We start from the raw sequence: 12,860 nt of genomic DNA, 5'->3' as shown, positions 1-12,860 counted from the left end.
ATGGCTGCTGAAAATTTAAATTCGAATTGTAATATTTAACAATATTTTATTAGTTGCTAAACAAGGAGTTCCTTTTTTTTATATATATTTTTTTTTTATTAAAAAGCAAAACCCAGTAGGGTGAATGAGTACTTTGAATAGCGATAAACGTAAGCACAAAAGTAGCATTTTTTGTTTTTAATTTCTTTGCATTCATCTACAAAGTGTATCGGAAGTGATGATGTACAGAACAAGACGACGTCAAAGCTATGAGCAATGACAAAGACAGCTAATAAGGTTAGTTTTGCAGCCCTCAGACACAAGTGATCTCCGTAATGTGGATACTCTATCAGCTCTCAGCATCACATGATTATGCAACATGATCTCATGAGTATTCGTATGTATTGTTATGTAAAGTGTGGTTCTACAGTGAGTACATGAAGACAGAGTTTACATTTGTGGGTGAATTATTCCTTATAAATACAGTAAGCTGAGTTTTTGACAAACTATATCGGGAATTATGTCTTTTGCATCAACGATACATATTGTCACATTTTTATATCGCAATATCTCGATATAGCTATGTATCGTTACTTCCCTAATGTTTACGTTTTAGATGTTGTAAATACATCCATAATTTACATTTCAGCATCTATTTAGACTTCTTCTAGAAGAATACTAGCTAAAAGTTTATTAGAGATGATATCTTAATGTATCATGCCGATAATATGCTAATTAAAATGTTACATAAATGTATAGATTTTTGTGGGGCTTGTATCTGTATTTCTGTAATTTGATTCCCTAGGTTATTTTTTTAGTCTAAAGTGCCAGGCTAAAATCACGTACCGGCTTGGGATCACGTGATTAGCTCACTGTCCTTGTGCCTAAGTCTTGATCCAAATAAATCATGGCAGGATAACAAAATCATGAACGCTAATATAATTTGTCCTCCTCTCTGTTAGCAAAAAGAACAAGAGTTGAACAGGTTCCCTTGTTTAGATGTGATGTGCCAACAGACCTCTGATTGTCTGTGAAGATTGCGAGATCTGTCAGAACGCAGTCGACATACATCATATTGACTATGCATAAAAGAAGGAATGCTAATGCGCGTCATTGGACAGCTGCCATTTACAGACTTGCTTGGGTTTTCACTAAACACCAGAGTACCTTGAACAGTGAAACCGTGCTGAGGGTTTCAGATTAGACTCAAACTCTCTGTAAGTGTCTGCAATCTTCTTAAGACGCTGAAGTGCCTATTTTTTGAATTAGCTTATGGTGTGTATACGAGTACATTAATGCTTCAATCTTTTCCAGTGCAGATGGTTTAAAGCTTGATGAACTGAAAAGGGGGTGCGCTGCTTTACGGCGCTGGAAACTCTGTGGAGACATAAAACCCTCAATCCAATACAGATGGGAAATAGGGACGCCTGCCAGACTCACTGTTTCTCTCTGCCTTTTTTTTTTTTTTAGGTCGTACACTATTGCTAAATGTTACATGCAAATGCAGTGGGTTCTTCCCCTCCTTTCTGGCTCTCTCTGGACGTGAGTCTCGTAAATAGGGAATACTCGCAGTGTACGGTCCTGCGTGGTAGAGGAACAGCAGCTGCTGTCAGATTGTGCTGGGAAAAGCTTGCTGTGGGGAAAAGTTTTACCGTAAAAGGGGCTCGGGGAGTCGACGGGGGTGGACGAAATTTATAAGCGCTGACCTGTAAGGGCTACTTCTACCAACCTTACCAAATCACTACGTCGCTCTTCCACACCACAACTCGCCTCCAAATGAGATCCACATGCCTTCCAAACCTATTATATAGACCCGTAGTGCAGAGCCAGTGGAGTTGAGAGAACATTCCACAACACTCAGAGCCTTTTATATGATTATTAGGCCGAGCTTTTGGTTCTTTGCTCACTCACTGTACGCCCTGTCCCTAATTATCACTCATTAGTCATTAAACACCTATACATTAAGAAATCATTCTCAGGTGACGCTTACTCTGATATAATGTAAATTAATAAAAAAAATATCTCTATTAAAAAGATGCTTGATTGAATTAATATGAATATATGTTGTGTATTACACACACACACACACACACACACACACACACACACACACACACACACACACACACACACACACACACACACACACATACACACACACTTACATATTAATTCAATCAAGCATCTTTTTAATAGAGATCATTTACATTTATTAATTTACATACAAATGCTCACATATATGCATATACATTATATCCGAATAAGTGTCACCTGAGAATGATTTCTTTTGGGGTAATGTTTTTGAAATGCTTATGCTTATGCTTACAAGTCTGAATTTATCTGTTCAAAAGTTCAGTAAAAACAGTAATATTCTGACATATGATTGCAATTCAACGCTTAACTCTTTTCCATTACAATATATATTAAAATGTAATTTATTCCTGTAATGGCGAAGCTGAATTTTCAGCAGCATGATCTTCGTTTTTTTTTTTGTTTCTTTTATTGTTTGGAATTTTGGGCAAAGTAATTGTTGGGATTCTAAGAAAGAATCCAGAATCCAGGCTTGCTGTAGTTATAATGGCTGAGAGGCACTTCAACTGGATCAGAGCTCAAGAATTGGCTTTTTTGTGTTTGCAAGTCCATGCCCCATTACAGACCAATAAACTTATATGAGTGGAATTAACTTGGTAAACCGTGTATATTATTTATTATGGATCTGTTAGACGTTGAAGTAAAGATATACAGGCATATAGCACCGAATTAGTTCTCAGAAACTATTGCAAAATAGTCATAAAGTGTGCACAGACCCTGGTGTTTGTCATATTGGTCCAGAAGAACAGCCCATATAAATGTTAATGCCCAGCACTGTGGTGAATAAATTACCAATCAACTGTTTGGATATGTATGATTCTATAAGCTCATCCTTATTCCATCCAACTTTTAAACAGGACCGTTCTGTTCCATCTGGTTGTTTTCCTCAGCGCCCATATGCAAACCTTATCTCTTCCTCATGCTTATGTTTTCTGCACCTCACGCACCGAGACCGCGTGCGGCACATAGTGTGATCGTTCCAATGTGTCCGAACACTCAGTCTGCCAGGAAAAAGTTAAGCACTTAGGCTTGCAGATAAATAGTCCTCATCAGCTGTACCATGGAGCGCAATTGTGTGGAAACACTGGAATTCTGCAAAAGCAGAACAAACACTTTACTAGTTGTGATAATCATTTCTGAGAGTACACTTTCTTCGCTAAGATGTTTAAGTTGTCGCTTTCTTAGCTATGATGCTACTGTTTTCCTTTAGATTGAACTATGATGCCCGCTTACTTTCTGTGATAGACGGCTGTCATTCAGGCATGAGGAAAACATCCCCCAGTAACTGGAAAACCGCAACAATCTGCCTTCTCAACTCTCTCAAATCAGCATATGTTCACTCTTATGAGCTGCTGTACATGCTCTGACTTTGTTTGCATTAGCCCAGACTGGATTACCAGCGACAGGCTGGGCGCAATGTAAATGCAGCGCACAAAGCACATATGTCAGCCTTTAAATACATATATTTTATTCATGTATAATATGATGCCTGTATGCTTCCCTGTAGAGGAAGCCTGACTGCTTTCCTTATTAGTCCTCTGTTGATACTGCATACCACCATTAAGGCAGACAAGATGCTGCCAGTTGCTTGCCTTTTAGAACACAGGTCTTGGTTGGACCGAGTACGGTGGCGCATACCAACAGAGGATTCACAAACCCTCCCGTAGTGCTCAGGGTTCTGGGAAGCCATTCATTATCGTCTGACATATATTTATTAACTGGCAGGGACAACAAGACTATAGCTTGTTCAGCATGTACATTTGGATAAATGAATGCCCACTAGGTCAGACTAGGCCTGTAGTGATTATTATAATACCCCATATTAGATTATTATCATAATTGCCTGATCACAATTATTTGAGATTATTGTCCACTGTAAATTACAATCATAAATTGAAATTTGTTTATTTATTTTACTAATTCATTTTTCATTTTATATCTTTAGTAATAAAAGGGATGACAAGTTAGATTTAATTAAATTAATTAAATTAAAGTAATATTTATTTTTTTATTATATTTTGTTTTGTTTTAGTAATAAACAGGGGACCTTTCCTTTGTACAAAAGTCAGGTTGGACAAATTAGATTTTTATTTATTTTTTTGTCATTTATTTTATTTTATTTTATTTTAACAGACAATTGAATCATTAATTACAATTCATTTTGTTATAAGATTTCATATTTGTGATACCCCTAGAGAGAAAACCTGCTGAAAATGAGCAGTGCTGCTCTAAGCTTCTCTATCACCTGTGCATTTGAGACAGATTTACAACTCATTCTGGGCTCTCAAGAGTTGGAAATAAGCACACGAATAAGCCACTTAAGCTCTCCTTCAACCCCGGAGACCAAAAGCTCAAGCTGATAGTAGCGACGGGCTTTCCCAAAGAGTGGCTTTTTCGTAGAGAAGTGTGTGCCTGAGGAGAGGCCCGTGTCTTAACGGGCCTGAGCCTTGGAGACGGCAAGGGTCATAAATCCTGCCTCTCCAAAGCCCACACTGCTTCAACTGCGTTCCCGAGCATCTCCATTGAGTTTTTCTGACCCAGTATGCCACGCTCTAATGCTTAATGGCCATTAGGAACACCCTGGACTTTTATTTCAGTAATGAACAGGGAAGCATTCTTTTGTACAGCAGTCAGGTTGGACAAGTCCGACACAACAGAGCTACTAATATAGGGTTTGACACTCTCCCGCATAATTACCAGGCATGCTAATAAAAAATAAACTCTATAATTCACAAATTCAAAGACACAAAATGCCAGTTGTGTTCAACATACTTGTGGTTTTCATGAGTAGAAATTGCACCTGGTTTTATGTGTTTTCAGCACACCACAAAATTAGTCCGCCTTCCTTTTCAGGAGAATATAACAAGAGAAGAGATTTCAGGCTAGATTACATCGCATTGAGGAACCATGACCAATGAGTGAGACAGAGACAGAGCCTGGCCTGGAAATTCCCTTTCCCACCTTGTTTATGTGGTTCAGCGCTGTGCAATTTGCATCTGTTTAATCACACACCAGGATCTGTGCCTTAATGCCTATATTGCTGTATATAAAGCATGTCCACAACTTGTTTTGCATCAATCTTTAAATACTGCATATAATATGTCTCTGTTTTGTTTTCCAGCTCCTTCTACGGTGTCTATCATGCATCAGGTCAGTCGCACCATTGACAGCATCACTCTCTCCTGGTCCCAGCCTGACCAGCCCAACGGGGTCATTCTCGACTATGAGCTGCAGTATTATGAGAAGGTACCACATAAACACACTTGAGTAATGTATGCACTTTTAGTGCATTAAAGCATGCAGTGTCATTTAACATGTTCATAAGCATGCATGATTAATTTTTGGTTATGTGAGGGTGACTTATAAATGTAAGATTATCGATCATAATAATGATAAATATTCAAATGATCAGAACTATTTTGATATTTTACTTTACATAAATTAAACTGGAAAAAATATATATATATATATATCAAGTAATGTTAATTTATTAAAGTTCCTTGTGAAAAGGGTTGCTGATGTTCGATTGCTGTTTAATTGAGGGGTTTGGCAGCTGTCGGACATATCGAATAGCAAATTCCTTTTCTGTCGAACTTTATTACAAACGCAGTTGCTCGGCAAAAGACTGTTGTGGTTCGATCCGGATACCAGTGGCTAAAATAACAGAGATTTCACTGAAGTAAAACAAATATTTCAGTTACAGATTCCTCTCTGTCAGCGCGGGCCGCAGAAATCACACACGCTAACTTGTGCTTGAGAAACACGCACACCCACATAGTATGCCGATATTCTTTCAGTCTCCCGTTTCGCTCGCTTTGTTGCGCTGGTTGACACACATAAGACAACCACACCCTTAAATCCAACACGCATAGTTTAACAGATACTTTCTGTCTTTTCTTTCTTTGTAATACACACACACACAAGCTGACTGTCCCATGGGCTCTGCTCCTGTTCTTAGTCTTTCCTCAGTATAATTCCTTTCGCAGACAGTGCTGAGGACCGCCTGTCAAAACACTGCAAAACACTGCAGAAAAGCTCACATCACAGAGCTCAGAAATAGAGCTGACAGGAAAAAAACGGAGCACTCAAGTAGTACATGTATAGACACACTGAGTCCTACATTATCTGCTTCTCCTTCACTCTTTCTCTTCTTTGCTTACACAAACAGACACTCATGCAGCGCGACAGTGGCCACAGCTTTCAACCCAGACTAATGAATCGTGGCTGGCCTGAAAGTGTCAGCCACCGTTCCTGTGCCCAGCACCCTCAGTCGGGCTCTCCTGATGGGGTTTGATGAGATAGATAGCCCTGTTAGAGAGCCATATGTACTCTTCTGAGTCTCTTGTGATGTCCTTTGGTGTGAAATACTGACTAAAAACAGCACTGAATTTATAAAATTAATGTCTTTACCCTTTTTTTGTCATTTCTCTGTTTCAGGACCAGACGGAGCATAATTCTTCCATAGTAAAGAGTCAAACCAACACTGCAGTCATCCGTGGCCTCAAACCCGGAGGCATCTACGTCTTCCAGGTCCGAGCCCGTACGGTGGCGGGGTTCGGACGCTTCAGCGGCAAGATGTACTTCCAGACCATGACTGAGGGTGAATATCTAATCAAAATTATGATAAAACAGTGGTTTATTTAATACAAAATCACCTCTTCAAATTTGGCATTCATGGGAATAAATTACATGCATATGATTTAGCCCATCATTTTCCCACTTCTTATCTTAAGAGCAAGCCTGTGTGTAATTGACTTGCTGAAGCAGATAGTTCATCTACTAATCTAATCGTCTAATGATGATCCATGTTACATCTCCAAATGTCCTGTCCTCTCTCTGCTGCATGTTTCTGATTAGATTCAGTATAAATGATATCTTGGGCCAAAAATATTTGAATTTGAACAGATTTGTAGTTAAAGATACACTACATATTTTAGATCATTATTTATATTATTAATAATATAAATAATATTGGGGGGAAAACATAAAATTGTATACATACATTTTGTTACATAAATAATACTGTTCTGCTTATATAGTTTGGGCCGTTTTTAGATTATGTTCGCAAAACTCTGCAGAGGAAGAATGGTGGCTCAAACATGCCATTGGATGGCCGCCCATCGTTTTGCCCTTCCCAGATCTCCTCATTCAGAGGCAGCTGCTCACTCATGGCTCCTTACTCTCTAAGCCGCTTATTAAGAGCGGAGAGTCAGAATTAGTCTGATCTATCCTCCCGAGCTCTCTCCTGGCATGATGAGAGACAGCAACTCAGCAAGGTGATCCAAACACGGATGTGTCATGCCAGCAGGCTGCGCTCATTTGGAGTGATTTAACCAAGAGTTTTAAAACCGATTAAAAAGGAAGTTACTGTGCAGTTGAATTCACATGAGACCCGATGAAGTTCAGGTTTTTGTTTACTTACTTCATCTGCTTTTGGGAGCTCGGAGCAAGTGTTTAAATGTGGTAAAATCTGGTAGCACGCTAGCAGCTTACTTAGCCTCTAGGGTTGCAGAGTGAGCGCAGGGGGTTGTCTGCGTTGTGAACGAATAGTCTGTAATTATAAACAACTAGAGGAGAACGAGAAAGCTAGGCAGGAAAGGAAGGGAAAAGAAAGTTCCCCAGGCCTTCCCAACATCCCAATCCGTCTGTTTTGCACCAACACATTTCCTCTATTGCCTGCCCATATGCTGCTGTAGCCAAGGAGTCCAAGTGTACATCCCCATCTGCCTGAAGGTATCTTGCACAGGGCTTCCTGTCCCAGATTCCCCACTGTGAAAGTGGGGAAGTGAGGGTCTCTCACCTGTGTAGACATACACTGCAGGACTCCTGTGCCTCAGTGGAGTCTGAACTTGCTTCAGGCTGCTTCATATATAGAGACACACTGGTGGGGTTTGTCAGGAAGTGCTAACTTTTGGATTTGTGTGTGTGTGTGTGTGTGTGTGTGTGTGTGTGTGTGTGTGTGTGTGTGTGTGTGTGTGTGTGTGTGTGTGTGTGTGTGTGTGTGTGTGTGTGTGTGTGTGTGTGTGTGTGTGTGTGTGTGTGTGTGTACCTACAGAGGAGTACAACACTAGCATTCAAGAGAAGCTGCCTCTCATCATTGGCTCGGCGGCTGCTGGTCTGGTCTTTCTCATTGCGGTGGTGGTCATCATCATCGTTTGCAACCGGTGAGTTCCTCTCAGTGTGTTTTAAACATGTAAACCATTAGCATAGCTTTCCCCCAATTATACCAACAACATGTCAAAATCTTACGCCTTTGTCCTCATTTGCTTCATTAGTGGACATTTACAGAGCAGCATAGCTCGTAAACACTCTAATGATGAGGTTGTGTTAACAAGATGATGGTGGGCAGTAGTAAGTGTTGTTTTCATGGCATTAGCACCTTTTTAAACAGTACAAGTAGAGCTGTTTGCCTTTGTTCTTTCAGACGTGGGTTCGAGAGAGCGGATTCAGAATACACGGACAAGTTGCAGCACTACACAAGCGGCCACAGTGAGTACTTAGGACTTGGCAGTACTATACACACACGATGTATACACTTCTTTGTACGCTGTCATTCAAAAGTTTGGGGTCAGTAAGATTTTTTTGTTTAAGACTTTGTTTTTGAACAAAGTCTCTTATGCTCACCAAGGCTGCATTTATTTTATCAAAAATGCTGTAAAAACAGTAATAATGTGAAATAAAATTTCAATGATTGTAATTTATTCCTGTAATGGTGATAAAAAAAACCTAAAAAAAAAAACCATTTATTATATCAGTGTTGAAAACATGTTTCTGTTCAAACCGGAATACTTTTTTTCAGGGTTCTTTGATGAATAGAAAATTCAAAAGATTCAAAAGAACAGATTTATTTGAAATAGAAATCTTTTATAGCCATGCAAAAGTCTTTAATGTCACATGTAGTGCATCATTGCTGAATAAAAGTATTTCTTTCTTTCAAAAACAAAAATCTAGTATAATTTACACAAACAGAAAGCTAGCAAAATCTCAAACAGGCATACAAATAAACTGAAGGTCATTAAGACAGTAAAACCATCAACATTTTACATGAATCCACTTCAATGTATTTTTTTCTCCATACTTTTTGTTACATACATACAAACACTTACTAAAGCACTCTCTTACGTTTACCCACTTCAGACACCTCTACTGTATCTCTTTCACTGTCAAACACACTGTCTCAAAGTTGAACCTTGGTTTCTCAAGATTCATCTGTGAAGTATTAATCCCAGTTTCCCCTCAAAAATCTCATCAGAGAGCATATTATCCACTTTCCCTACGAGCGATTTCGTTGTTTGTCTTTGTTCTTTTGCTTAGTTCTTTTTCCGCCACTTGTTTATTTTCCCATCACAGTAGTACACAAATCTAATGCAAAAAAAGCTCAGTGCCAGGTGTTTCAAAGTTAGTAAGATCCATCAAAGATTAGTCAGAAAATGAGCAATACTTCAGTAAATACCATCTTAGCCTCGGAGTGCTGTTCCATTTATAGAAATAAATCTTTAAGATTCTCTCGAGGCAATAATTTAAAGCTAAGCTCGCTCGCTTGCTCTTGCTCACTCTCTTTCTGAGGGCTTATAGTTTATCTCTCTCTTGCTCACTCTGCTGAATGAAAATGGTCTGGCACTTTTCCTCAAGTTTTATTTCTCTTTGCCCTTCCTTATCAATTTAAACAGCTTTTACGCAGTGTAATCATTGGTAAATGCTGTATTTATTGAAATCATTTCTGGAAGAGTGTGGGGCTGGTAAAACCTAGAAAAATCAAGGTCAGAATTCATCCATTAGTGCTCAAGAGAAGAAAGTGCTCTAATTCTCACTCTTCTCACCTGTACTTGTCTTGTTCACGCTTTCTCTCTCTTTTGCTTACCCATTTTTGTTTTGTTTTGTTTTTATCTTAAAAAAGGGAAAGTTTGCTAAAAATGAAAACTCTGTCCCCATTTTTGTTTTCCTCTGTAAAAAAAAAGAGCGATGTTTTTCAGAATGTTTGTGCTGCTCTTGTCCATATCATGAAAGGCAATGGGAAAAAGAGCAGCATCAACATCCTGCTAAAAATGTCCTTATGTGCTCCACGGAGGAAAGAAAGTTACATGGGTTTGGAACAAAGTGAGGGTGAGTAAATGATGACAGATTTTCATTTTTGGGTGAACTATCCCTTTAAAAGCGAGCTCTACTCAGAAGAACATTCTCCAGCATAGCACATACACAACAACCTCATGAATTTGTAATATTGTAACGTTCACAAATCCTTTGACGTTGGATGCCGTTCACTTCTCTTGCTCTATTTATCTTCTCCTTGTCTGTTGTGAGAATACATTTATCAATTCCAAAATGTCTGTGCAGCCAGATCGCCAATTATAAAAAAAATAATAAAAAAAACACTCCAGCTGCAAGACAATGTCTATTAAAATGCCTTTGGGTAGATTTGGAGCTGAGAGGCTGAATAATCTGATTTAAGGCAGGAATGACACACACATGAGTCCCCACACATTTAAGTTCACCTTAAGCCAATTTACCTGCAATCAAAAGCCATTTGATTGGCAGCAATGGAAATTGCTGATAAATGGTCTCCATCAGGGACTATGACACTCCAGAGCTGATACATACATTAAAATGCCTTATCTTTCTCCTAGCGAACGCTGTTACACTCCACTGACTGCAGTCATGAACTATTCCAATGTCAGGCTCAGAATTCAAAGCTACTGGAAAGCCAACCATTCCCAAAATGTCCAAAGACCCACATCACTAATGCTTTCAAACATTTACACTGACTATTCTGACGTGCAGTATTGTATATAGTATTTTAAATTAGTTTTATATATTATAGCTGGGTTATTATTATTTTTTCCAAGTGTCACCAGGAATGAAGATCTACATTGATCCATTTACATACGAAGACCCCAATGAAGCTGTGAGGGAGTTTGCAAAGGAGATTGATATCTCGTGTGTGAAAATTGAGCAAGTCATTGGAGCAGGTAATTAAACCTCCAAACATCCAACAGTGTTTTACCATGAAGCTTTTCTTGTGCCTTGACCTAAATAGCAATCCACTTGTCTTTATCCAAAGGAGAGTTTGGAGAGGTGTGCAGTGGAAACCTAAAGCTCCCAGGAAAGAGAGAGATGTTTGTGGCCATCAAAACACTGAAGTCAGGTTACACAGAGAAGCAGAGGCGAGACTTCCTGAGTGAAGCGAGCATCATGGGGCAGTTTGATCACCCCAATGTCATCCATTTGGAGGGAGTGGTGACCAAGAGCAGCCCCGTCATGATCATCACTGAGTTTATGGAGAATGGCTCATTGGACTCTTTCCTCAGGGTAAGGATTGTTGTGATGCAAACTATATAACCTAATTGAAAGCAGTGATAAATTAATCTTTATATATATTATATATATATATATATATATATATATATATATATATATATATATATATATATATATAATTTATAATATAAATATATATAATAAAAAATGCCATAATATACATTATTATATTGTTTTGCCTAAATTCACATTTTTTTTAGCATTTAAAGCAATTGATTTTTGTTTTATTTTATTTAGACAAAATAGTATTGAATTTTAATATCAGCCGTTTATCATTTATTGTCCATTACATAATTATAATCTTATTAGTGTTGTCTAGGATTTTAATATCGTCCATCCCTAGTACTTCAAAATTTACAATTCAAAATATGCAGGGCAATATGTGTGAACACTCATGGACAATGACTTCTTTGAAACAGACCTTCTGAATGAACTGATTCTTTATAATAATGTGGATTTCCCCAAGCAAACAAAAGCTCAGTAACATAAACATGCTTCAAATGCTGGTTGCATTGAAGTGATAATCTCACATCAGCAGGTGTGTATGCACATCACCATGCTGAACATCATACAAATGTTCACTCCTAATTTCTCATGCTGTCCATCAGGTAATTCTCCACAGGGTCTCTCTGTAATACCCAGCTTCCCCCTGCCGCAAACATCTACTCTCAGTATTGATTCCAGCTGTAGGACTGTTGTAATAAGCTCAATACTCTTCCATTCATCTCTACGGGTTGCCACACTAACATTTGCTTTAAGATGGTCTCTTTAAAGAATTCGTTGAATCGTTGCTCTGTGGTTAGTCATGCCCTCATTTCGCATTGGTCACGCTCTCTCGGCCACGTTCTCTGCATTACAAGCATCAGATGAGCGGTTTGTCTCATAAACTGAGCCGCCATATTTACTTCCATCCTATATCGTAGAACACACTGAATGATAAGAAAATTGTCCTTATTGTTTTAATTTGAAAACTCTTAGCATGAGGAAACATCTCTCCGCAGTTTCCCATAACAGCATCCATCCCTGCAGACGCATTTAGATGATTAACCGAGTGCAAAAACCATCCAAATCCCCGCTTACAGAACAGTGTGGGGGATGATAAGAAAATGGCTCCGTCAGCCTATGACTGGCACGCGTCAATTTGATTTCAACGCAGAGCTGATGTGGATAAAATAGGTGTCCGGATGGCTTGATTGCTGCTAATTGGCCTCACTGTGTATTGCGGCGAAAATATGCCTTTGATTTATGTAAATATGTAATCTTTTGGGAAGGAATGATTTATTTTGCTCATTAGTAAGACTTTGCCTCTGATCTATCATAAGAGAAAACTTATTTTATCCTTGACACATTGCTTTTCGGGGTGTTAGGCTCAGGAAGTGTAATTATCTGAAACATGAAACCTCTATGTTTATGTAGTTTAAACGAAGGCGAGTAAACAGGAACCAAACGACCCGCCATTTGTTAGATATTTGAAA

General features: G+C 38.7%; 1 protein-coding gene across 2 annotated transcripts in view; it reads left to right on the top strand.

The window, feature by feature from the left end:
* Positions 1-12,860, top strand: part of ephb2b (eph receptor B2b) — a 140,923-nt gene that overhangs the window by 114,194 nt on the left and 13,869 nt on the right. Inside the window, exons 6-11 of one of the 2 annotated variants that reach the window (XM_082155016.1) lie at positions 5,192-5,316; positions 6,508-6,670; positions 8,126-8,234; positions 8,495-8,559; positions 10,923-11,036; positions 11,129-11,376. In XM_082155016.1, coding sequence (XP_082011142.1) covers positions 5,192-5,316; positions 6,508-6,670; positions 8,126-8,234; positions 8,495-8,559; positions 10,923-11,036; positions 11,129-11,376 — 824 coding nt within the window. Of the gene's footprint in view, positions 1-5,191; positions 5,317-6,507; positions 6,671-8,125; positions 8,235-8,494; positions 8,560-10,913; positions 11,037-11,128; positions 11,377-12,860 lie in introns of both variants that reach the window. The other variant, XM_082155015.1, reaches the window with a different exon arrangement.

Source organism: Leuciscus leuciscus, assembly GCF_965113295.1.
Source record: "Leuciscus leuciscus genome assembly, chromosome: 23".
Lineage (NCBI taxonomy): Eukaryota > Metazoa > Chordata > Actinopteri > Cypriniformes > Leuciscidae > Leuciscus > Leuciscus leuciscus.
This window is presented reverse-complemented; position numbering and strand designations above follow the sequence as displayed.